This window comes from Tarenaya hassleriana, unplaced genomic scaffold, assembly GCF_000463585.1.
Source record: "Tarenaya hassleriana unplaced genomic scaffold, ASM46358v1 Cleome16, whole genome shotgun sequence".
NCBI lineage: Eukaryota > Viridiplantae > Streptophyta > Magnoliopsida > Brassicales > Cleomaceae > Tarenaya > Tarenaya hassleriana.
The window spans coordinates 1,397,535-1,420,302 of record NW_010965019.1 but is presented as its reverse complement, the minus strand read 5'-3'; the positions used below and the strand labels follow the sequence as shown (position 1 = coordinate 1,420,302).

General features: G+C 36.4%; 4 protein-coding genes and 1 non-coding gene across 7 annotated transcripts; 3 read left to right on the top strand and 2 right to left on the bottom strand.

Moving 5' to 3' along the window:
* Positions 1-849: 849 nt before the first annotated feature.
* On the bottom strand, positions 850-923 carry TRNAV-AAC. Its single transcript has one exon. It is a non-coding gene; the product is annotated as a tRNA-Val (tRNA).
* A 448-nt stretch (positions 924-1,371) lies between these two features.
* Positions 1,372-3,912, top strand: LOC104809432 (glyoxylate/hydroxypyruvate reductase HPR3). Of its 3 annotated transcripts, XM_010535432.1 has the most exons (4): positions 1,372-1,912; positions 2,685-3,209; positions 3,447-3,459; positions 3,668-3,909. In XM_010535432.1, the coding sequence occupies exons 1-2, from the start codon at positions 1,475-1,477 to the stop codon at positions 3,207-3,209; spliced, it is 963 nt and encodes a 320-aa protein (XP_010533734.1). In that variant the 5' UTR covers positions 1,372-1,474; the 3' UTR covers positions 3,447-3,459; positions 3,668-3,909. The 3 variants fall into 3 exon arrangements, with proteins under 3 accessions (XP_010533734.1, XP_010533733.1, XP_010533732.1); XM_010535431.1 differs by having other exon boundaries at positions 3,447-3,912; XM_010535430.2 differs by lacking the exons at positions 3,447-3,459; positions 3,668-3,909 and having other exon boundaries at positions 2,685-3,303.
* Positions 3,913-7,430: 3,518 nt separating this feature from the next.
* Positions 7,431-10,977, top strand: LOC104809431 (homeobox protein HD1). The gene is made up of 5 exons (XM_010535429.2): positions 7,431-8,037; positions 8,796-8,916; positions 9,708-9,910; positions 10,364-10,495; positions 10,592-10,977. Exons 1-5 carry the CDS (start codon positions 7,699-7,701, stop codon positions 10,730-10,732), a joined length of 936 nt encoding a protein of 311 aa, XP_010533731.1. The 5' UTR covers positions 7,431-7,698; the 3' UTR covers positions 10,733-10,977.
* Positions 10,978-13,101: 2,124 nt separating this feature from the next.
* LOC104809430 (bifunctional dTDP-4-dehydrorhamnose 3,5-epimerase/dTDP-4-dehydrorhamnose reductase) lies at positions 13,102-15,013 on the top strand. Its single transcript, XM_010535428.2, has 3 exons — positions 13,102-13,441; positions 13,567-13,767; positions 14,367-15,013. The coding sequence occupies exons 1-3, from the start codon at positions 13,196-13,198 to the stop codon at positions 14,820-14,822; spliced, it is 903 nt and encodes a 300-aa protein (XP_010533730.1). The 5' UTR covers positions 13,102-13,195; the 3' UTR covers positions 14,823-15,013.
* A 280-nt stretch (positions 15,014-15,293) lies between these two features.
* LOC104809428 (hydroxymethylglutaryl-CoA synthase-like) lies at positions 15,294-18,511 on the bottom strand. The gene is made up of 12 exons (XM_010535427.1): positions 18,288-18,511; positions 17,732-17,838; positions 17,487-17,619; positions 17,268-17,411; positions 16,990-17,148; positions 16,818-16,891; positions 16,631-16,706; positions 16,483-16,538; positions 16,295-16,382; positions 16,058-16,198; positions 15,775-15,924; positions 15,294-15,670 (listed from the first exon to the last, which is right to left on the bottom strand). Exons 1-12 carry the CDS (start codon positions 18,348-18,350, stop codon positions 15,476-15,478), a joined length of 1,386 nt encoding a protein of 461 aa, XP_010533729.1. The 5' UTR covers positions 18,351-18,511; the 3' UTR covers positions 15,294-15,475.
* Positions 18,512-22,768: the final 4,257 nt, after the last annotated feature.

The window sequence follows — 22,768 nt, the reverse complement described above, 5'->3', positions numbered from 1 at the left end:
TTTGTATGGTATTCTGATTTTTTTTAATTTTAAAAATGTCATATCGATTTATGTTGAGGTTGGATTCAATTCCGATGAGTTATATGTTATGACAACAATATATTATATATGTTTAGGAGATAAAACAATACACAATTAGTGTCCATCCATAAATAAAATATGAAGAAGAAAAAAAGTACAAGTGTACAACAACAACAAGTCGTCTTTCCTTCCAAGGGCCAGCAGAAAACCCATCTGTCTTTTTGCTTTCCAATTAAATAAATAAATTACTGTCTCTTTTTGTATGCACAGTTCGAAGACAGTCCTCAAAATGATGGTAAATGATTACGCCACGTCATCTTTACTAATATAAATATCCAAATTCATTATTCTATTTAACAAAAAACTAAATGATTTGGTACGTTTCCCGACTTGACTATTTATATTTTTAGTTTATACACCATTGCTTGTTTGTTTGTTTTTTTTTACGGTGAGAACCCATCGCATAGCTTTTGGATTGGATACCGGTCGATCTCGATTTCGGACAGTAACATCGCTTGTTTCTTATCTTTACGTGGAATATTTAAACCGTTATATCCGTGTTTTTGTATGTTTTGTTGCAATCTAGAAAATATATTATGTATCACATTTTATGATAACGAAATTATAAAAAATATAAATGGAAAAATAAAAGGTGGGCCTACATACATGTGGGGGTGGATACATTCTGTTATATTCCATGTGCGGCCCAATTTTGGTGGGCCCAAAACAGGTGGCGTAAAGCCTGGTACCAAAAATATGAAAAGGATAACAAAATCGTGGAAAAAAATTTAGTATTTAGTTTTTAAAATGAATAAATAAAATTGAAAATGGCGTCGCCCGGATTCGAACCGGAGACCTTCAGTGTGTTAGACTGACGTGATAACCAACTACACCACGACACCTGCTGTTATCGTTTACAATTATATTTATTGAGCAATAATTATCGATTTAAAAAACTTGAATATTTTCTTTTAATTTTATTAAGAAGAAAATTAAAAAAAAAAATCAGAAATTTCTATAGTTGATTAAATTAGTATGCAAAACCATATTTATAATGTGTAATATAAGTAAATGAAGGAGGATACAATTATCTAAGCAAATTAGTTGCCACCCCATTTTAGAATTAATGTTTCATTTTTACCATCTAATTATAAAATTATACAATAAATTTGGAATGAAATCTGAATTCCCACCTTCAATGGTTTGTAACTTGGTCCGGATTCAGTTGACACAACCTTCACATTTTCATGTCCACAATGGCGCCATTTTTTTTCTATAAATGTCATAAATAAATAATAAAAATGGTAAATATAATTGAATAATTAAATTACTATAATCAATCGCTAACTCCGAGCTTAGCTATGGAGAAATGTCGTCAGAAATCCATAATCGAGCGGTGGAAGCTTCCATATCTACAATTCTATCTCACTAGCAATTCCTCTTCTTCTCATCCATGGCAGATCCGCCGCTTATCGTTGTTCTCCGATCACCATCTCTGCAATTCCTCGACGACCGTTTGAGCAGAAACTTCCGCCTTCTTTTTGCCCATACCTCGCCGGACCCGATCCCGGTCTTCCTCCGCCGGTCTGCCGTCGAGTCCGTACGAGCCATCACCGTCGTCGGCCTAGTTCCAGTGACCGCCGAGATCATCTCCCTCCTCCCTTCTCTCGAGGTCATCGTTTGCACCAGCGTCGGCGTTGATCATATCGACGTCGCCGAGTGCAAGGGTCGCGGCATCGCCGTCACCAACGCCGGCGACGCTTTCTCCGAGGACGTGGCGGATTTCGCCGTAGGTTTGCTCTTCGACGTCCTCCGCCGCATCTCCGCCGCCGATCGATTCGTCCGGTCAGGCCACTGGGCGAGAAATGGGGAATACCCTCTAGGATTCAAGGTTTGTTTTCATCGAAACCCCTCAATTTCAAATCTCCAATTGATCAGTGATATACTCATTTTCTGTCGAATCGATACCAAATAAGGCCTCTTTTCATCAAAAAAATAAAATAAAAATAAAATAAGGCATCTTCTCCATCATATGTGGAATCTCTAGTCCGACAGGGATTCAAAATTCGTCTTTTACATGGAATTTTTGTCGCATAATCATGTTTTCTTCAACGCACACTGTTGCGTGATTTTGAAGTGATCGAAAGGGGTAAGCTGTGATTAAAACAGTAAGCACACTGTCATTGTACAATGCCTTGTACAGATGTGATCGAAAATATGGCAAAGAATTCGCAAATATCTGATCACTGAGATGATGGAGAGAAGACTGGCGAGAGAGTATGGCAAGTTATGCCACCATGATCGGTGGCCGGTGAAGAGAATTCGGCAGAGAATAGAGATGCTGAGTGGTTCTTGTTGGTTCTGTGGGGACTCTCCAATGCGGGTGTTTCTAATTTCAGAGAAAGAACACGGCCTTTGGTTTGCATTAAGTTCAATAAAAACACCCGAATGGTGTCTGTAACAATGTAACTATGGCAAATATTTTCTGTTGTTCATTCTCAAAGTTTGAAAAGAACCCTCGGGACAAGTCTGATATCCGGTAACAGAGGCGAAACTGTGATAGGAAAGCTTAGCATTATGAGAAACGTCCAACCTTTCTTTTCTTGGCATATTTCTTAGTTCTTGCCGGTAACTTAATACGGTGTCCTTCCTTCGAATTGCAGATGGGCGGCAAGCGGGTTGGAATAGTTGGACTGGGGAGCATCGGATCCCTAGTTGCCAAAAGACTCGAACCCTTTGGCTGCATCGTCTCATACAACTCAAGAACCCGAAAAGCAGACGTTCCATATGCGTATTACCCCGACATTGTCTCCTTGGCAGCGGACAATGAGATTCTCATCCTATGCTGTTCCCTGACGGACAAAACTCACCATATCATCAACAGAGAGGTGATGGAAAAGCTCGGGAAAGGCGGGGTAATAATAAACGTGGGCCGAGGTGGTCTGATCGATGAGAAGGAGATGGTCTCGGGTCTGGTGAAGGGCGAGATTGGGGGTGCGGGTTTAGACGTGTTTGAGAAAGAACCGGATGTGCCTGAAGAGCTGTTTGGTTTGGACAATGTTGTGTTGTCTCCTCATGTGGCTGTACTTACGCCCGAGTCTTTGGACTGTGTTGCAGAGATGGCTCTTCGTAACTTGAAGGCTTTTTTCTCTAACCAGCCTTTGGTATCTCCGGTTCGATTGGATTGAGTGAGATTTCCGGTTATTTAGCAATATGCTATTCAGGGTTTCATGAATAATGAAAAAACAAAAAGAAGAAAACTTGGATATTGTTGTGGATTCATATCGTGGATCTATATTTACTAATGTCAAAATTATATTTCCATTAAAAAAAAAAAATCATAGAAACGTGGGCTGATGGTGGATGTGTCTTCTGCCATGCCAAAATGTACCAGAAACCATCAACATTTATTTTTTTGAATGCAGGTACAGCAGCGAGGTACGGTTACGATTTGCAGGTCGATGCCATGATAATCCCCCTCTAGACATCGGCCTCTGCCTAGAATGGCTTCGCAATCCATCTGATGACCGATCCAAACATCCATCAACTCTTTTTTTGTATAATCCATAGGTTCATTGAGCCTTCAACCCAACTATATTTTCCAGAAGATCAGACATCGATCAACCTGTTCAAACTTGCTATCCAGGTTGCAGTAGCTGAACTATGGAAGGAGAGAAATGCGGGAATATTCTGCTCCGCAATGGCTGATCGACCGAACCATCAGGAGCATTCTACCACCATCAACATCCTACCTCAAAGACCGGTTCTTTCTCAAGGGTTAACGCCCTCCAAATTGCATTTGTTGTATTCATATTCTCCTTTTGTGAACCTGTGCATGGGTCTCCCCCTTATCACTTGTGTACCAGACACCTTGTAAAGATACCTCACTTTTGAGAAATGCAAATTCACAATTTATTAAAAAAAAGTTATTTATAAATCAAATTCGATGTAAAAATGGAACAGTTACAATGTTTTATAACTGAAAATTGAATTTTAAAAGCTTACATAAAAAATCGTAAATTTCTTTGAAAGAATATTTTTATTGTTGGAGAACGAATCGTAACCGTACCTCGCTAACCGTTAGATTCACAAGTATTTGGGCTGAGGAAATACCCAACGGAGATGTTATTTGGGCCTTAATTAACTTAAATTGTTAGATTGAGCCCATTTACTAATTTCTTCTGGTCTTCTGAGCTACCCCATAAACTTCTTGAGATTGAATCCCAAACCTTTTAACATTTTTTAAATTTGACCCTGAATTTCTAATATAGTCAATTATTACCTAAAACCAGTTCTCGTTAAATTGGGAAAAGAAAAATCTATCCGAACACAACCCAAATGTTTAGTCCAATGAACCTCAACCAAACTTAGCTTGCTCGGTCCTTCTTACCACCAACGGAAGCCTAAACCAATATAAATCATATCCAATTCAAAACCGATCTAAACGGAATCGGATTTTATTCGATTTCAGTTTTTTTATTAAACCAAACTTAAAAGGGTATATTGTATGGGATTTAAAGAGAAATATAAAGTTTACGACCCTTTTCTCTTTGAAAGAACGTTTTTTAGCTTGTAATAATATTTTGAATTTCTAAGGATTTAAAATGTGGGGGGCCAAACTAAAAAAGTGTAAATTATAAGATAAGAAGTAATTTTCGGAGGGGCAAAATAGAGGGACCACAAAGTTTCCCATGTCTTAATCTTAGGTTTAAGATTACGACAACTCTTTGTCCTTCTTAACAGCTGTGACATTGACCTCTCTCTCTCTCTCTCTCTCTCTCTCTCTCTCTCTCTCCCTTCCTTTTTTTATCCATTTTCCATCATTGCTTTTTCCTCAACAAATACGATTGTAAATTGTAATCGTCTTTTTCCATTTTCCATTATTTTGTTATAAATTTATTTATTTTTTCTTATTTTTAGTGCTTTAAGGGTATCAAATTATAAAGAACGAATGATGATTTTTTTTTTAAAAAAAAAGATGCGATTAATTTGATAGCGTAAAACAAAATAAACTTTTGCTTTTTGCGTAGAATCCTATAAATTACTTCAATGAAACTCCATATGTGAACTTCAATTTCCTGTGTTAGGCATACTTTTTCCTTCTAACCCATCACAATTGCACCACCCACCCACCCACAAAAAAAAAAAAGTTATTGCGCTTGACCATATATATATATATAATCTTAAACTAACTTTAAACTTATAAAATATATTTCAATCATCCATCTAAATTTGTTTGTCAAACAAGCTTTATAGGATCACTTATGCAGATTATGATGGATTTTTTTTTTATAAAAGAAATGAATATATGTCATTGTTGGATCTAAATTAATGGTCTAAATTTAGGACAAGATTATGTGAAAATTCTAAAACTATATATAAGGAGACTCGAATTAAGGGATAACTCATAGCAAATGTTATTAAAAATAACAAAAAAAAAAACTGATTCCAACAAAAGTAAATGTGGAACAAAGCTTTCTCTAAATCGTCTCAAAATCAATATAGATGACATATGTGTATATAAGGCTATGCATACACGCACTTGTATATGTATATGTATATGTATATGTATATGTATATGTACACCAAATGAAAAGGAGGGAAAAGTAATTACAAAATAGAGGAAGTATCCGACACAACTTTATTATCGTTAACAAAATGTTGCAGAGGATAGGTCTTGTAGGTGTCACCGAGAGTGACCCACCACTCCCAACAATGGTTTTATTTATCTCCGTATCCTCATCATTTTTTTCTCTTGTCCTTAAATACAATATATATATATATATATATACATGTAATATTTATATAAATTATTTAATATATGTGAAACAAGGACATGCACGAAATAAAGATATATAAATAAAGGTACGTGCATTGCATGCGCCACTTTTGAAGCGTGTTAAAAATTTAATATATATATATATATATGTATAGAGATTTATATATGGTTATATATACACGTTTGTGTGTATATAACTGCATAAATATCATGTTAAAGGAAAAAAGTAATTCCTTTTTTTTTGTCATACCAAAAAGACGCATTTTTCTGTTTCTTTAATTAATTAGGGTGAATAAAATCACCAATTGCATAGGAATCTGCAAAATCTCTTGGTCCCCTTTGGCCATTGATTTAGCATAGTTTGCGAATGAAAGGTCTTTCCTTGGGATTTGTGACGGGGAAGCAATAAAGATTCTTTATATGAAAAAGGAAGATTCTTTTATTTATTTATTTTTCAACGATTCTATCCAAATTTCAAATAAATTCAACTTATTTAGTATAATTATGTTCGTGTACATATACGCAAGCATGAATTTATACGTATAATGCGGACGTACTGCTTGGAGATTAACACGTTGATTTTCTACGACGTTATAAAATTGCATGCTGTATCATGTTTTCTAACTCGATATATTTTGAATTAATGAAATTATGATGCCATAAAAAAATATAAATTTATTTTTATTTTTATTTTTTCTGGTCGTGATAGCGATATGAGGCCTAACAAAGTGACGCAACAACTTGCACAATTAAATATTAATTAAATTTAAATAAATCATTAACAAATACGAAGATAGTACCTCCTCATGGCTAACGAAATGACCGGTAGTCGTACCTAATCCTAATAATCCCTCTTATATAATAATATAATAATAATAATAATACAAAATATATTTCATTAATTAAACAAACAATGAAGCAAGACATTAGATTTCCAACCAATCAATTTAATGAAATTAAAATGCACCCTTTATTCATTTTATTTCCATCTCATCTGCTTCATTTTTTCCCTTTAAACCACGTTATTTTCTTTTACACATACTTATTTTTTTTATAAAGGACAATTTGTGTGAACAAAAAATCAATATAAAAATGAGTGTTTTAATTATAAAGTACTCCAATAAAATAACAATTGAAAGCATTCAGCTGATGCATATAAAATCCTTAGGAAACATGAACATAACCTACACAAAACCTTAGTTGAAACTAGCTAACGTTAATTCGAATCGCCATGTAATCCACATCAATTTTGATGATTAATTATCTAGAATATTTGATTCATAATGGATTATTAAAACTACATACAGTTTATCATGAATTTTGAGTTCATTCATAATAAATATTGGTTATAAAAAAATAATATCATTCAAAGTTGATAAAAAATTATAGTTGTACATATAATAAAAAAAATATGGTAAAATAAATTTCATAATCTATATATTGAGGTTTTACATAGTAATGCGGTCACTAGTTAAACCATTACACTGTAAAACACATCTATACACAGTGACACCCACACACATGTATTAATTTCAAAATCGTACAAAAAGATTTTTTTTTAAAAAGAAAACTGAGTAAATATAATAATAATATATATTATCAGAAGCTGAAACAGCCTTTTATCCGATGATCCCTTCCGGTTACCTTCTTTTTTTACCTGAATCGCCTTCTCTTCTCTCTCTCTCTCTCTCTCTCTCTCTCCCTCTCTCGCTTCAATTCTGTCTCTGTTTCACCAATTCAACTGATTAGATTTCTCTCTCTCTCCCCCCTCTAGGTACGGAGACACAACAAAAAATCAGCATAAAAATCCCAGGATTAGGGTTTTCGGACAAGACATAACCCTCCTCCTTTGTTTCTCTGGCATCCCACACCAAATCTCTCTCTCTCTCTCTAAAAGTATGCAGGAAGCGGCGGCGCTAGGGATAATCGGAGGCCACGGCGGCGGAAGCAACATCAGCGGCGGCGGCGGAGGAGAGGTAAGAGATCCGATGGCGGCGGCGGTGGCAGAGCAGAACAAACAGCTAAAGGCGGAGATAGCGACGCATCCGATGTACGAACAGCTTCTGGCAGCTCACGTCGCTTGCCTCAGAGTGGCCACTCCAATCGATCAGCTTCCCTCCATTGATTCTCAGCTCTCTCAGTCTCATCACCTTCTCCGTTCCTACGCCGCCATGGCCGCCGCCTCCTCTTCTCTCTCCTCCTCCCATCACGACCGCCACGAGCTCGATAATTTCCTGGTACCCATCATGTGAAACCAATTGATTTTGTGTTTTTTTTATCCATTAAGTGTGTATAGTTCATGACACACGATCCTTCGTAAGCGTTAATTTTGTTCCATCTTTTGCTTCGGCTTCTATATATGGAGAGGGGGGTAAAACTGATTTAAGTCATTTTAGGGTTTTATTTAGATTTTGGAGGGATTAATTTCAACAAATCATATGCTTATTTCTTTAGTATAATATGTGTTATTACTATATACAACCACATACATATGATATATATGTTATGAGCTTGTGTGTGTTTGTGTGAAGATGAACTTTTGTTGCTCCTTAATATTTATTTTAAAGGGGGTTGCAAAATCATAATTTATCTTGGTTGCGTTATTACTCTAATGAGTGGAAAATTTGAGCTGCGGAAAAAGGAGCGCAGGAGGATAAATGTCGTTTTCAAACGGGACTAGTTAGATATTTTCAATTAGATTGTTATAACAATATGTACCATTATTTATATGTAGGTTTAGTAAGAAATATGCGAATTGATCACGAAGAATCGTAGACGAATTTCTAAGACAGTCGAAAATTAATCGATAATATGTAAAAATTGCAAACCAACGACGTATGTTCACATGCGTCTTTGATGTTTTTCTTCTACACAATACACACACACGCGTATGTGTGTATATATATATATATATATGCGCGTATATATATAGTGCCATGCAGTTTCACCGAAATGAAAGAGATTAGTAATGATTGTTATTAAAATAATTGGGCAGGCACAATATCTTATAGTGCTATGCAGTTTCAAGGAACAGCTGCAACAACACGTGAGGGTTCATGCCGTCGAAGCAGTCATGGCGTGCCGTGAAATCGAGAACAATCTGCATGCTCTCACAGGTTCTAATGATTCCAATTACTAATTATATGTATCACTAATCACCAATTATTGTTTAACATGTAATAAAAAAGATTGTTTAATAACCAAATTAAAACTTTGGATAAGATGCCACCCTATCACATATAGGCATATGATTCATCGTAAAGGTCCATGAATGCGAATATAGCATATACACGTATCGTGATGATTTTGGTAACCAAAATTTGGTATACAAGACATATATATATATGTATGTATGTATATACGTATTTATAGGACTAGGTGACTTCGTGACCAAACACATCATAGCCTACCAATTCAAATTTGTACATTTTTATCTACCTAACTTAATGTCTATTCGGTGCTGAATATAAATTTATGTGAAGCAGGTATATATATGATCCCTAACGAGAAAAAAATATGAATTTAATTATGAATATAAATTTAACTTAATGTGGTTTACACTGTGCAATATGAAATCATTTCGAATACATTGCACATAGAAATCAACGCTTCACTAATTTATTCTTAATGCTTGCCTTTGATATAAAAAGTTATATATATATATATAAGTTAGGTATCAAAAGATTTTGGCGATCCTGCCACATATGTACACACACATGCATTATACCTAAGGACTATGTAATATCTACGCAAACACAAAGATGCGCATGCACGTTTGATGGGCCTTCGATTGGGCATTTTTTGATGTAAACCCAACAAATATGAAGTTTTCTTCTGTCTATATAGTTTTCATTCAAATAAAATTCGTTAGAATTATTATTATTATTATTATTATTATTATTGGTAGGGACGACGTTAGGGGAAGGGAGTGGGGCGACGATGTCGGATGACGAGGACGAGCTTAAGATGGATTTCTCGTCGGAAAACTCCGGCGGCGGGGGAGGAGACATTGGGCATGATATGATGGGGTTTGGTCCGTTGCTTCCGACAGAATCGGAAAGGTCTCTTATGGAAAGAGTCAGACAAGAACTTAAAATCGAACTCAAACAGGTAACATATCATTGCCCTTAATTACTACCACGTTTTATATGAAAGAAAATTCATCCAAAAAAAAATTGGTAGGAGATTAATTTGATCTTATAAATTAAGCCCTGCAATCTAAAACCACCATTGATGGATGATATAGTGTGTAAAATTAGGTGTATATATAGAATCTTGACAAAGTATATGTATGTGTATATATATATATATATAAAGCTTTTGTGATCTTGGGTACAAACTTTACAAAAAAAAAAAAAAAAGCTTTTGTAGCAAATCAAGCACTTGAACATATACCATACATTTGCGATTTTAGATTGATTTTATTCAACATATTTCACTAAAAAAAAAATCACCTAACCACATATTTTTATATCTATGACTGATATGAAGTATATTTTTGCAATGCTATCTACATATATATTGAAGAACTGTGACACGTTTATGTTATAATAATATAATTAGGGTTTTAAATCAAGAATAGAAGATGTGAGGGAAGAGATCTTGAGGAAGAGGAGGGCAGGGAAATTGCCGGGAGACACAACCACGGTCTTGAAGAATTGGTGGCAGCTACATGCCAAGTGGCCTTATCCTACGGTTAGTATTATACGTGTATATGTATACTTATATACATACACATATATATGTATATATATGTATGATATAATGTATGTGGAGATGGGCCGGGGACAGGAAGATGACAAGGCAAAATTGGTGGAGGAGACGGGGCTTCAGCTGAAGCAAATAAACAACTGGTTCATCAATCAGAGGAAGAGAAATTGGCACAACAACTCTCATTCCGTCACTTCTTTGAAATCCAAACGCAAACATTAATTGAATCGGTACTATATTTTACTATAATTAATTACTCGAGTACTAATCATGGTGTTGATCATGGTTTGTAATATATCATCAATAACCTACGTCCGTTGTCTTTTGGCCCATACACTCTGATTAATTAGTTGATTAGTCAGTGCTTTCATATGTACCTCTAATATTTTTTTTTTAAATTTTTTGATTTTTTGTAAAACTCGTGCTATGCTTGATCTGAAACGTTTCAAAGTAATTGGACTGTTATACTCATTTGATTTAGTGTTTTTTTAGTATCCAAAAGAGGATAAATTGCACAAATAAAATTATGTAATTAAAAATTTATCAACATTTTTGGTCCGAATTTAGTTATTCTTTTATTTTTTCAGGAGAAAAAAAAAAGATTTTTGATACGGAGTTGAATCTGAAAGTAGAGACATAGGTTTCATGTGTTTTTTTAATTATATAGGTGCAATTGAGATAAAAATCCGTTGATTTATATATTCGTAAGTTAATTATAGTTTTTGATTCCTATCGTGTATGTATATATATTATAATAATATTATCAAATTTTAAAAAAGATTTTTCTATTGCATTTTATAAATATTGTATCAAATTGCACGTCACTTTTTAGAGTAAAGCGAAACCAAATTATCATATTTTCGCAGCATATTCGAAAGGCGAATTTATGCTAATATTTTTATATTTTGTTCTTTTCTTTTTTCTCATCAAAACATGTTTTAATAGCCTCTCAAAATGTTGCATACGATTATTATTATTATTATTATTATTATTATTATTATTATTATTATTATTATTATTATTTGTTGCTCCTGGTGAAGGAAAGGTTGTAGGCATCACCCACCCACTCTCCCAATAAAAAAATAAGAAAATACCAATTCCAAAGCCACACCCAAATCACATGCTTCAAATATTTTTCTAATCAATTATTTATAACTATATGCTTCCGCAAATATAAAATGTACTATAACTCACTAGATTTGGATCTGCCCACGATCTATTAATTAATTAAATAATAATGATAATAATATCGATAATTCTTTAAATTCGATTTTTTAAAAAAAGTGATAATTAAAAGAGGGCCCATGACTTGCACAATATGATGCCGACAGATTGGATCCGATCTATATGTCACCATGTGTGTCCATATATCTATATATATATATAGATACATCATTCACCTAATTATTCATACGTGTTAAAGTTTTTTTTTTATAATCTCATACATGTTAAAGTTATAGTGATAAATTTGAATATTTTATGGAAATAAATGTTTTTTCGGATTTAAAATTACATGAAATAGTTCGGAGATTCCGAGGACTATAACTTTTTGAACTGGCTTTTATGTACATAACAAGAAGAGAAAGTACAAAGATTAAGGATGTTTTTTTTAGTGTGTATATATAGATGTTGAATTTCTCTAATATTTGCTTATATAGAATGAATATGAAATTATATTAATCATATTTCCTTCATGCGTATTATATAATTATATAAATTGAGAATGACAAGCTAATTTATACTCGTATGAATTTCACTTTCTTATATTTTGTCCTTGTGACGACGCGGTTTAGAGTCCAATGGGTCACAAATTAAAATATTCAGCCACAAAACCTTATGATTTTCATTAAAAAAAAAATTAGTTATATTAGAGTTCGAGATAGACTACCACGTCAAAGAATTTTATATACAATTTCTCATTACACAAAAATAATGTGATTTAGATATTCATATAGCTAGTTTTATGTATTGTTTATATTATTTTACATATTGAATCTAACCCATAAAATATAACCGGTACAAATATTTTGATGGCTAAAATTTTTAAACTTCATGTAGATGAGAACTTGTGTATCTTATGATCTCTAAATCAAATCAAAGCATGTATTTTAAAATGTTGGAAAAGCTGATTTTTCTTAGTAATTTTATGTAACGTTGAAGGGAAAAAAAAAGTCAATTGTCCAAAATAAAACCGTATATTAGCTCGAGCGATATTCTAAATTCTAAATTGGTTAAGATTTTACTAAAAGAATATGTGATAAATTATATTTCTTTTATATTGTCGATTTCTGTGTTAAAATATTATTTTAGAAAATGATAAATTCTCGTGAATTTATCCTCATTTTTTATTCACCGATTAGCTGCCTTCCGTACAAATCACACTAAATTTTTTTAATTATAGAAATTCTGAATACGGGACGATAATCGAGAACCTGTTGAAGAAAAAAATATAATTGGGATTTCTAAATTTGGCGTGCGGTGACAACGTTATTACCTTAGGGGTCAAATTAGCAAATCTAAAATAAAAAGGTACTAAAATTGAAGATTTCTCCCTGAAAACGGGATAAAAGGAAGCATCGTCGGACGCCATCATCTCCTTGTATCTCAATCTCACTATCTCGTACCATTCTCTCTCTCTCTCTCTCTCTCTCTCTCTCTCTCCGGCGAGATTCGTGCTGTTTGAGAATGGGTGCGGAGGCCAATGGCTCACCGACGGCTATCAATTTCCTCATCTATGGACGGACAGGTTGGATCGGTGGTCTGCTGGGCAAGCTCTGCGAATCTCAGGGCATTCCGTACACGTACGGCTCCGGTCGGCTCGAGGACCGTCGTTCGCTCCTCGCCGACATTGAGGCCGTGAAGCCGAGCCACGTCTTCAACGCCGCCGGAGTCACCGGACGACCCAATGTTGACTGGTGCGAGTCCCACAAGGTCGAGACCATCCGTACGAATGTTGTCGGAACCCTAACCATCGCCGATGTGAAAGGCCGACCCACGTCTTCAACGCCGCCGGAGTCACCGGACGACCCAATGTTGACTGGTGCGAGTCCCACAAGGTCGAGACCATCCGTACGAATGTTGTCGGAACCCTAACCATCGCCGATGTTTGTAAGGAGAAGGGTCTGATCCTGATCAATTACGCCACTGGTTGTATTTTCGAGTACGATTCGGGTCATCCTCTCGGGTCGGGTCTCGGGTTCAAGGAGGAGGACACTCCCAATTTCACCGGATCATTCTACTCCAAAACCAAGGCCATGGTAAAGCTTTCGTCTCTATTCACATGTTGAACCCTTTATTAGAGTTGAAGTATTTGGAGTGTTCATGCGTTTAGATCATGTATTTGCAATGCGTTTGTATCAGATCCACGTCTAGGATAAACATGGGTTCCTCTGATTCTGATCCAATAGATGTATCAAATTAGCCTAACGTTCATGTTGGCTATCCATATTGTGTTGTTGACCGTCAGTCACAGAGTAACATGATTGATCGGATCTGATGATCCTGAAAATGTGAAAAGCTGTCGTGTTCAAGCTCATTTGTCCTGTCCGATGATTGATTCTTTTGGTAGAGCTTAAGATTCAGTCAGTATTCAACATCACTATTTTTGTGGTTAGTTTACAAGATTCTTGGAACAATTGAGAAAAAGATTTATGTCAACCAACCAAGTCAATATCTTGGAACCTGATGTTATTTGTGTATGATTTGATCTTGGTTTTTGGATTTGGATTGGCTATCTGGGTTAATGATTATGCATCATTACAGTTGGATTTCGATTTCTGTTGTATCGTTGTTTGAGTTTGATAATCTCAAGCTGTTCTAAATCTGTTTTCTTCTTTGATTTGTGACTCTCAAATAGGTCGAGGAACTGCTCAAGAACTATGACAATGTATGCACACTCCGTGTCCGAATGCCAATCTCGTCGGATCTCTCCAACCCGCGAAACTTCATTACCAAAATCTCTCGGTACAACAAAGTGGTCGACATCCCCAACTCGATGACCATCCTCGACGAGCTCCTCCCAATCTCCATCGAGATGGCAAAGCGAAACTTAACCGGGATATGGAACTTCACTAACCCGGGGGTCGTTAGCCACAACGAGATCCTCGAGATGTACAAGGAGTACATCGACCCGAGCTTCACGTGGAAGAATTTCACGGTGGAAGAACAGGCGAAAGTGATCGTTGCCCCGAGGAGTAACAACGAGCTCGATGCGACCAAGCTGAAAGCCGAGTTCCCCGAGATGATGTCGATCAAGGAATCGCTTGTCAAGTTCGTGTTCGAACCGAACAAGAAGACAGAGGTTAAAGCTTGAGATCTGAAGGTGCGATCCGAAAACTTGGACAGAGTTTTGGATGAAGAAAGTAAGAGTTGTTTTTAGGGTTTTATGTGTTGGATCGAGAGCCGTGTTATGATTTTGTATTTGCATGATGTTGTTGTATTGTTATAAACTTTGATTATTACAAATAAAATGTATCATGTCCCATACAGCCAGAATTTCTTTTCCATCATGTTAGCTATGGTGGTTTTTATTTGATATGTATATTATATAACTTGACTAAAATATATTTGATATGTATATTGTAATGATTTTGGGTTTTTATTATTATTGAGTCTATATATGTCATTTTTGAAGAAAAAAAAGAAGAAATAAATCGATTTTTTTGGTTAATTTTGATTTTTTATAATGCATTTATTTATAAAACATAGTTTCCATGCTGATGAACAATAAAAATTGATCAACCATTTTTTTCCTTGTCATTTCATGGATTTATATGCACGATTATGGCATTTATAATGCTATTTTTTATTCATGATAAAATAAAAATACAAGCGAACAATTATTTCAACCAAAAGCTTAGAAAAAGAAGAAAACGACTTTTTTTTTTGGAGAGAGAGAGAACGGATCTGTCAACTGCGAACAACCAAAAAAAAATCCAATGTCCGTACGAGTCATGACTCGGTCGTTCAGTGCCCGTTCTCGACCGATCCATTCTCCGGCGAGATCGCAGAGTAGAATCTCCGGTACTTGGAGTCAACCTCGACAAGATAGTAAGTTCCCGGCGACAACAATCCGATCTGTTCCTTGTTCGTCACGAAATCCTTTGCGCCATATCGATGCTCCATCAGCTTCATCGTCTCCACGAATTTCTCCGGCGAAAACTGCAGACAAAGTCACATCCTTTCAGCCAAAAAAGAAACTGACCCTGATACCCAAGTCACTGTCTGAATTCATAAACGTCGTTGTATTGGCCTGGAATTTTTACCTCGTGTCTGTTCTTCAACTTCCCAGCAACGTCCATGGCAGTTGCAATGTCGGATAAGCCGAACGGAGCAGCGTTCTCACGGAGCTTAAGCGAGAACATAGTTGCGGTAAGGCCACTTCCGTACGAGAACATGACCACACGTTTCCCAGGCTGGATCCAAGATTTGCGGGCGTAAAAGAGAGAACCCATGAATCAGATTTTGTTCATATGGTTCTTGAAATGAGAAACAAGAGAAAAAGGTTCAGTCTTTTCTTCTTCCTGTCCTATGTAGAAGTTACCATACCAGTTCACTGTGTTTGCCATGGATGAGGGAGACGAAAGCTGCGTAGAGAGATGCCGTGTACATGTTTCCACCTTGCTTCGATATCAAAGTCGTTGGCTTTACTTTGGAATCATACAGCGGCTTCGCCAGCTGTTGCGAAACCTGGAAACAAGACACGAAATGAATCAAACGGGTTGGAATTAAGTTACAGTATGACCTCATCAGAGTTGGGATCAGATTACAGTCGAAGGAACAAACCTTTTCAAGATCCCGGCTCTGGTAGCTTTCATCAATGGACAATGATGCAAACTGCTTGAACATTTCTTTAGCAGCTTCGTCAACAGAACTACAAAGTTTATGTTAGTTTTGGACAACTGATCAGTCATTACACACAGACTTAGAAAAAAAAAAGCGAGTTTTCAGACAGCGTGGAAGAGGGCAGGAACCTCGTGTTCCTCATGAATTCGTTGTATAGCAAACGGGCGAAGCTTTTCTGGACAAGCTGCAACGTTCGGAATGAAGAATAGGTAAAAAAGGGTACCCGAAAACTGAAATATTTTGTTCAGGTGTAGTGTTGGAAGAACCGATACATACCTTGTTGTATGGGGAATGGAAAACAAAGAAGTCAGCTTCATCAAGAGAGAATTGCTTGCCTTCGAGTTTTTCGTACCTAATCGTTTAAGAAAGAAAATTCAGGGGTTATTATGCAGAATCTCGATTGATCAGAATCTTTGTAAAGCCGGAAAATTGAACACCTTTAGGGTGATGGGCATCAACTTACTTGTTGCACAGAGTTTTGTAGCATGAGTCAAGAGCCATTAAGTAGCAAGTTTGAGAAAGCTTTCCATCAACAACCTACAGATATATCAGAACAAAAATCGAATCTGATACTGATAGATGACATCTATGTAACAATAAAATGCAAGAACGAATGGTGAGGAAGGAAGAGTTACCGGGTATTCGCTGGCAAGATCGGGCTTGTAAAAGTCGTAAGCATGAGCCATATGGCTGCCTCTAAATTTGCTCTCGAAGACGATAGGAGCCTCGGGTCCTATCAACATAGCAACAGCGGCTGCTCCTCCCGTGGGTCTTGCCGGTCCTTCTGCATATACCTAAATGGAAAAAAAATACCGCAGGGTTAGATGAATATGAACGATCTAATCCAAAGCGAGAATCTTTATAATCTATGATTCTGTTTAGGATAAATTTTCGAAAGGAGGGTAACGATTACCGCACTGTCTGTACAAACAACTAAACCGTATCGTCCATCCCATGAGTTGCTCTCGACCCAGTTGACACAGTTCAACAAAGCTGCTGTTCCACCATAGCAGGCGTTTGTAGAATCAACTCCTTCAATGTCGGTATTTCCATGTTTCTGTTTCGATTTGTTTGCTGTAAGAAATATGTCTCAACACAAGAAAAAAAACACAAACAAGAACGGTAAAATTACCTCGAAGATTTGCATCAAGAAAGTCTTGATGGACTTGCTCTTGTCTATCACGGTTTCGCTGCCTACTTCAAGACGTCCGATTTTCGTCGGGTCAATCTTATACTTCTCAAGGAGGGAAGTTACAACGGTCAAGCTGAGTACCGAAAACATCAGAAAATACAAGGCAAAAGGTTCAAAACCCACTCGTGAGAAACGCTAATACACGATTTTGTAAGAGCGTAAAGCCAAATGGTGAAATCAAATACCTCATTGAGATTACATCTTCAAGCTCCGTGCAGAATGCCATACAATCTTGTCCAAGCCCAATCGTGTATTTCCCTTTGCTGGCTCCATCAAAAGCTTCAAGAGCTTCCTATACACACAGAGAGAGAGAGTATATCAGTAATCAATCTACACTAATGATTTGTTTAAAGATTCACAAGGCAAGTTTCGTTTTCTCTGATCCTCAGGCATGAACAATGGGTCTGAAATGTGCAGAATCGGATACAAACGTCTCAGAACAACCAAAAAGGTGTTCCCTTCCGATCTAAGAAGCCCGAAGGTACAATCTTTCCAATGAAACCGCAATCTCTGATCCAAGAAAACGCAGAATCCAACACTAAAGAACACAGAAATCCCACCACTACTGACATGAACAACATTAAAAACTCGACAATGTCCAGTTGCAGAGAAGAGTGAAGAACCGTCATTTCCTGATTCTCGGAGCAAAACCCATAATTCAAAATAAGAAATTTCCGACATTTTCTCATCCCATTCTCAGAAAATCCACATTTTGAGAGAAATTAAGAGAGAGAAGGAAACCTGCTGGACGCAGGTGGGAGGAAAGTAGATGTCAACAGCAAGAATCCCCACGTTCTTCGCCATTGCTAATCACCGGATTCTTCAGAGAACCTGAGAGAAGTGAAAAAGTGGACGAATCTACCGATCAAAGCCCGGGGAGAAAAAAAAAAGAATTTTATTTTATTTATTTGTGTTCTCCTCGTTTCTCTCTTCACAAAAAGACTGTTTCCGGGACGGGAAAATGGAGAATCACGTGGGATGATTTTGAGCCCACGTCTGTCCAACTATTTATAGAATCGAATCCAGACACACTTATTATGATAAAAATATATATTTTAATCTTTATATTTTTGTTTTAATAATCAACTGTATAGAAATCCATATTACTTTTCATAAAAACAACAAAAAAGTTGTATATAAATTCATCAATAAATATCAAAATCACCTTATATATATATGTATATAGAGAGAGAGAGAGAGCTTTATCTTATTTAACTAAATTCAAATAAGTGGAATATTTATTTTAATTTAATAAAACCCACAGCATCACATCTAACAGGAAGATAATATTTATTAGAATCGGATTGAATTAAGCTATGTTTAAGATAAATTTGCATCTATATAAATCGAATTTGTGAGAATTACGGATATGCCAAGCTTGCAAGAATTGATGATTTGGATATTAATTTAATTATGCGTTAAGGAAAGAGCCTAAATTCGGAATTTCCAAAAAGGATCATTATCATTGGGATAATCAATTTATAACATAGAATTAAAGGTCCAACATTATAATATATCATATATGTAGCGGAATATTAATTTTATATAAGACTTGAAGAGATGCATTTAATTGATAATATTTTCGTGTAGTGTGGAACTAAAATCTAGTTAAGACTTCTATTCCACAAGTAAATTACATATATTACAAATATTTATCTAAAATTTTGATTTCTGATATTTATTAACTAACATATATTTTTTTAAAAATAAGGTATTATATATCTGAATCCATATACTCGCCATAAATTTCGTTTAAATTGTGTGGTCATTATATATTTTAAATAAAAAAAAATATAAAAACATGTTTAACATATTTAAAACCATATGAGAAGTCAACGATTCGTTTCTCGATGACAAGATCACGACAGGAGTTTATTTATTTTACGTGCGATATTGTATTAGTATCAAAGTTGTAATTTTAATTTTTATGTTGGTTGGTTGGTTTTTTCTTTAAGAAATATTAGTTACGTATTTCGAAATTGAACAAAAACTTTATTCACCGAATATATTTCTCTAACCATAACTATGGCCGAAAATAAAACGATATAAGAATAATGAGAAAGCCATTGGACCAGATGACAACGATCTAATAATTTATGTTCAAATAAAATAAAAGAAGTTGAAAAAAAAAATTATACGAACGGAGACTTGAAAAAAATAAGAAACGTATCATCGTTCTAATGACAATTAAAATTTTATATATTTCTATGATAATCGGCATCTCTATAGTTTGTTTATTAATTGTATCTGTGATAATTCGAAGTGATAAATAATTCAAATTGCCACGATTTTATTGCTCTCGAGGCCTTGGAGCTGTCTTGCTTTGACTAAATATAATAATAAATCTTTCAAAGCTAGGCAAGCGTGAATAAAAAAAAATTAGAAGCAGAATTCATGTGTCCGCAAAAGACAAAGTTTTCTTTTTCTTTAAATTTAGTATCACGTTATTTATTCTCAATTTAGTTTACATACATACGGTTTGATTTTCCGATTTCACATTAACCGTAAATGTGGTATTGAGCCCTCACATTTTACCTCCGATGCTCGTGCGTGCAAGAAACAGAGAATACACCGAGGTTTTAACGAATTCAGATACCGAACGTTGCTTGGGCTTACATCTCGGCCGGACGGTGCCGGCGAATCCACTAGAGACGGAAAGAAAAAACACCGAAAACAGGAACAGACAGTCTTCCACAAACCGGAGACTCGCTGAACCAAAACTTTCCAAGAAAACAACTGAGCTCTATCACCGCCGAGAAGCTCCTTCGTCGTCGTCGCCTTCTCTTTCTCCCATTCTTCCCTCTTTTGGTCCTCTTCCTGGAGCCACATGCGTGCGTTCGTCGAAGACTAAAGACATTAGGGTTAAGGAACCCTTTACCACCGAAACGTGTCGTTTTGGAGAAACCTCTCCCTCTTTTGGAGGATTCCACTTTTCCACCAAAAGCAATGGGCCATCAAGTGAAGGCCCAACAATCTCCACGTTGGTGGAGAAAGCGAAACCAGAGGAAACTAGTGGATTAACGCATTTCCAACACCGATCGATTTTCGTCGATCCATCGACTTTCGTCGGAAATTTAAAAAATTCATAACCTCTACTGCCTCGAATTTGATGAAGCTCGCCACCGGTGACTTCCCAAGTTTCGGATCTTTCTTATTCCTCACCGATCCAACTCATCTATCCCTGAAATACTCGGTAGAGGGATCAGAAAATTCACACAGACAAGACTCGAATCGAGACTATGACATACATCGCTCGATCGGCGAACGTTATCCCCGGTGGTATGACTCCCTAGACCGTCTAATTAACCCTCCCGGTAAAGTGCAAGACTTTACATGCTAGTAATCCGAGGATTATACCTGACAACTACTCGTCTCCCGAGTCTAACCCGACTTTCCTGAGACTAAACTGAGTCAGACTACCAAACCTGCTAGATAACCTAGCCTTGGATCCCCGTAGAGTCTACACTACCTATGAGTATGTGACTTCTAGCCCCGGACCCTAACTTGCCAACTAAGATTGTCTCCACGGTTTTGTCCCGCAAAAACGCTCATAGTCAACTAGAAATGCTCCACCGAGAATGAGAGAACGTGAATGTACCTACTCCACCCCGAGAGGGAGTGTCCTAGCGCTCCAACCTACACCGACTCTATTCGGTGAATCGACACCTCCCACCTCACACCATCTCCTAAGCATCCTAACCGAGGAAGCTCCACCTAAATGTGGATATCTCACCTCCTGACCTGCCTCCGAGAACCGAAGCATATTCGTTACTCCCGTCGATATAGAAAATACGACCCTTTTATACTGACATCCCAAGCAGATCAGGTATGTTTTATCCCTTATCCAAGAGATAAAACGCGAAGAAGTGACATTGATTGGAAGACCGTTATCAAGATTAATCCAAGAGGGACCATTACATATGACGGATTAGTGGAACAAAGCCCGCTACAGGAAGAACACACAGTTATAGCTGTCGCGGAAACAATTGATGTGGAGAGTCTAGTAGTGGAACAAGGGATAGTTGAAGAACTAGAAATTGGAAACCTCGATGAAGAAGGCGATAGCAGTGAAGACACTAATCCCGAAACAACGGAAACATCATCGTATGGTTCATTTGATTAATTATGCAATGTGTGTATTTTTATTTTAATTTTTTTATTATTATTTTTCTATTTTGCGATAGATATTATCCGTCGATATCCGTCGGTATTTTTCTGCCTGAAATTTTCGCAAATTTTTTGAAAATTTTAAAATCCGTGTGCGACGGATATATTCCGTCGTTAAATAAGATACTCCGTCGCTAATGGCCACGTGTTCAAACATTAGCGACGGTTTCCGACGGTTAAGTTCCGTCGCAATGTGTAATACATATCGGGATTCCTCTTCTTTCTTCTCCGCCTCGACGCGAAAACAGATTCTCTGCGATTTCCGGTAATCGGTGCGATTTCCGGCCACCCACCGTCCAAGCCAACCTGTCCGACGCCGTGCGAGGTAAGTCTTTCCTCTCTCCTTCTCTCCCTTGGTGATGATTCGCTGAAGCTTGGGTTTAGGGTTTCCATGAGATTTGTGCGAAAATTCTAAGATCCGAAAATTTTCGGATTTTCTGGATGATTTTCGGCGAATTATGGAGTGATTTCGCGATGTTTTGGATTGTTTCGATGGGATTTTGGATTCATTTGGGGTTTAGGATTTCAGATTTAGGGTTTCAGATTTAGGGTTTCGTTTGGGATTTAGGGTTTCTGATTTAGGGTTTCGGTATTATGGTTTAAATTCGGTATTAGGGTTCCAATTACCAATTGATTGATTATGGTTTCATTTGGGGTTTAGGGTTTAGGGTTTAGGGTTTAGGGTTTAGGGTTTCTGATTTTAGGGTTTAGGGTTACAGTATTATGGTTTAGATTCAGTATTAGGGTTCCAATTATCAATTTAGGGATTATGGTTTCATTTGGGGTTTAGGGTTTCGTTTGGGGTTTAGGGTTTCGTTTGGGGTTTAGGGTTTTGTTTGGGGTTTAGGGTTTCTGATTTAATTCAAACTATTCTTTTAATTTCATTTATTGTTTTATTAACATCAATTTTTTTTATTGCAGCAAGCTTTTTATTGGGAGGAGCGCCACCACGACATGGTTTATGCCGGTTGGAAGGAAGTGCTGGCTAACCGACTCCGGGATGCGATCTATCGGTCGGGTCAAAGTCGAAACAAGCCATTGTGGATGAGCGAGGG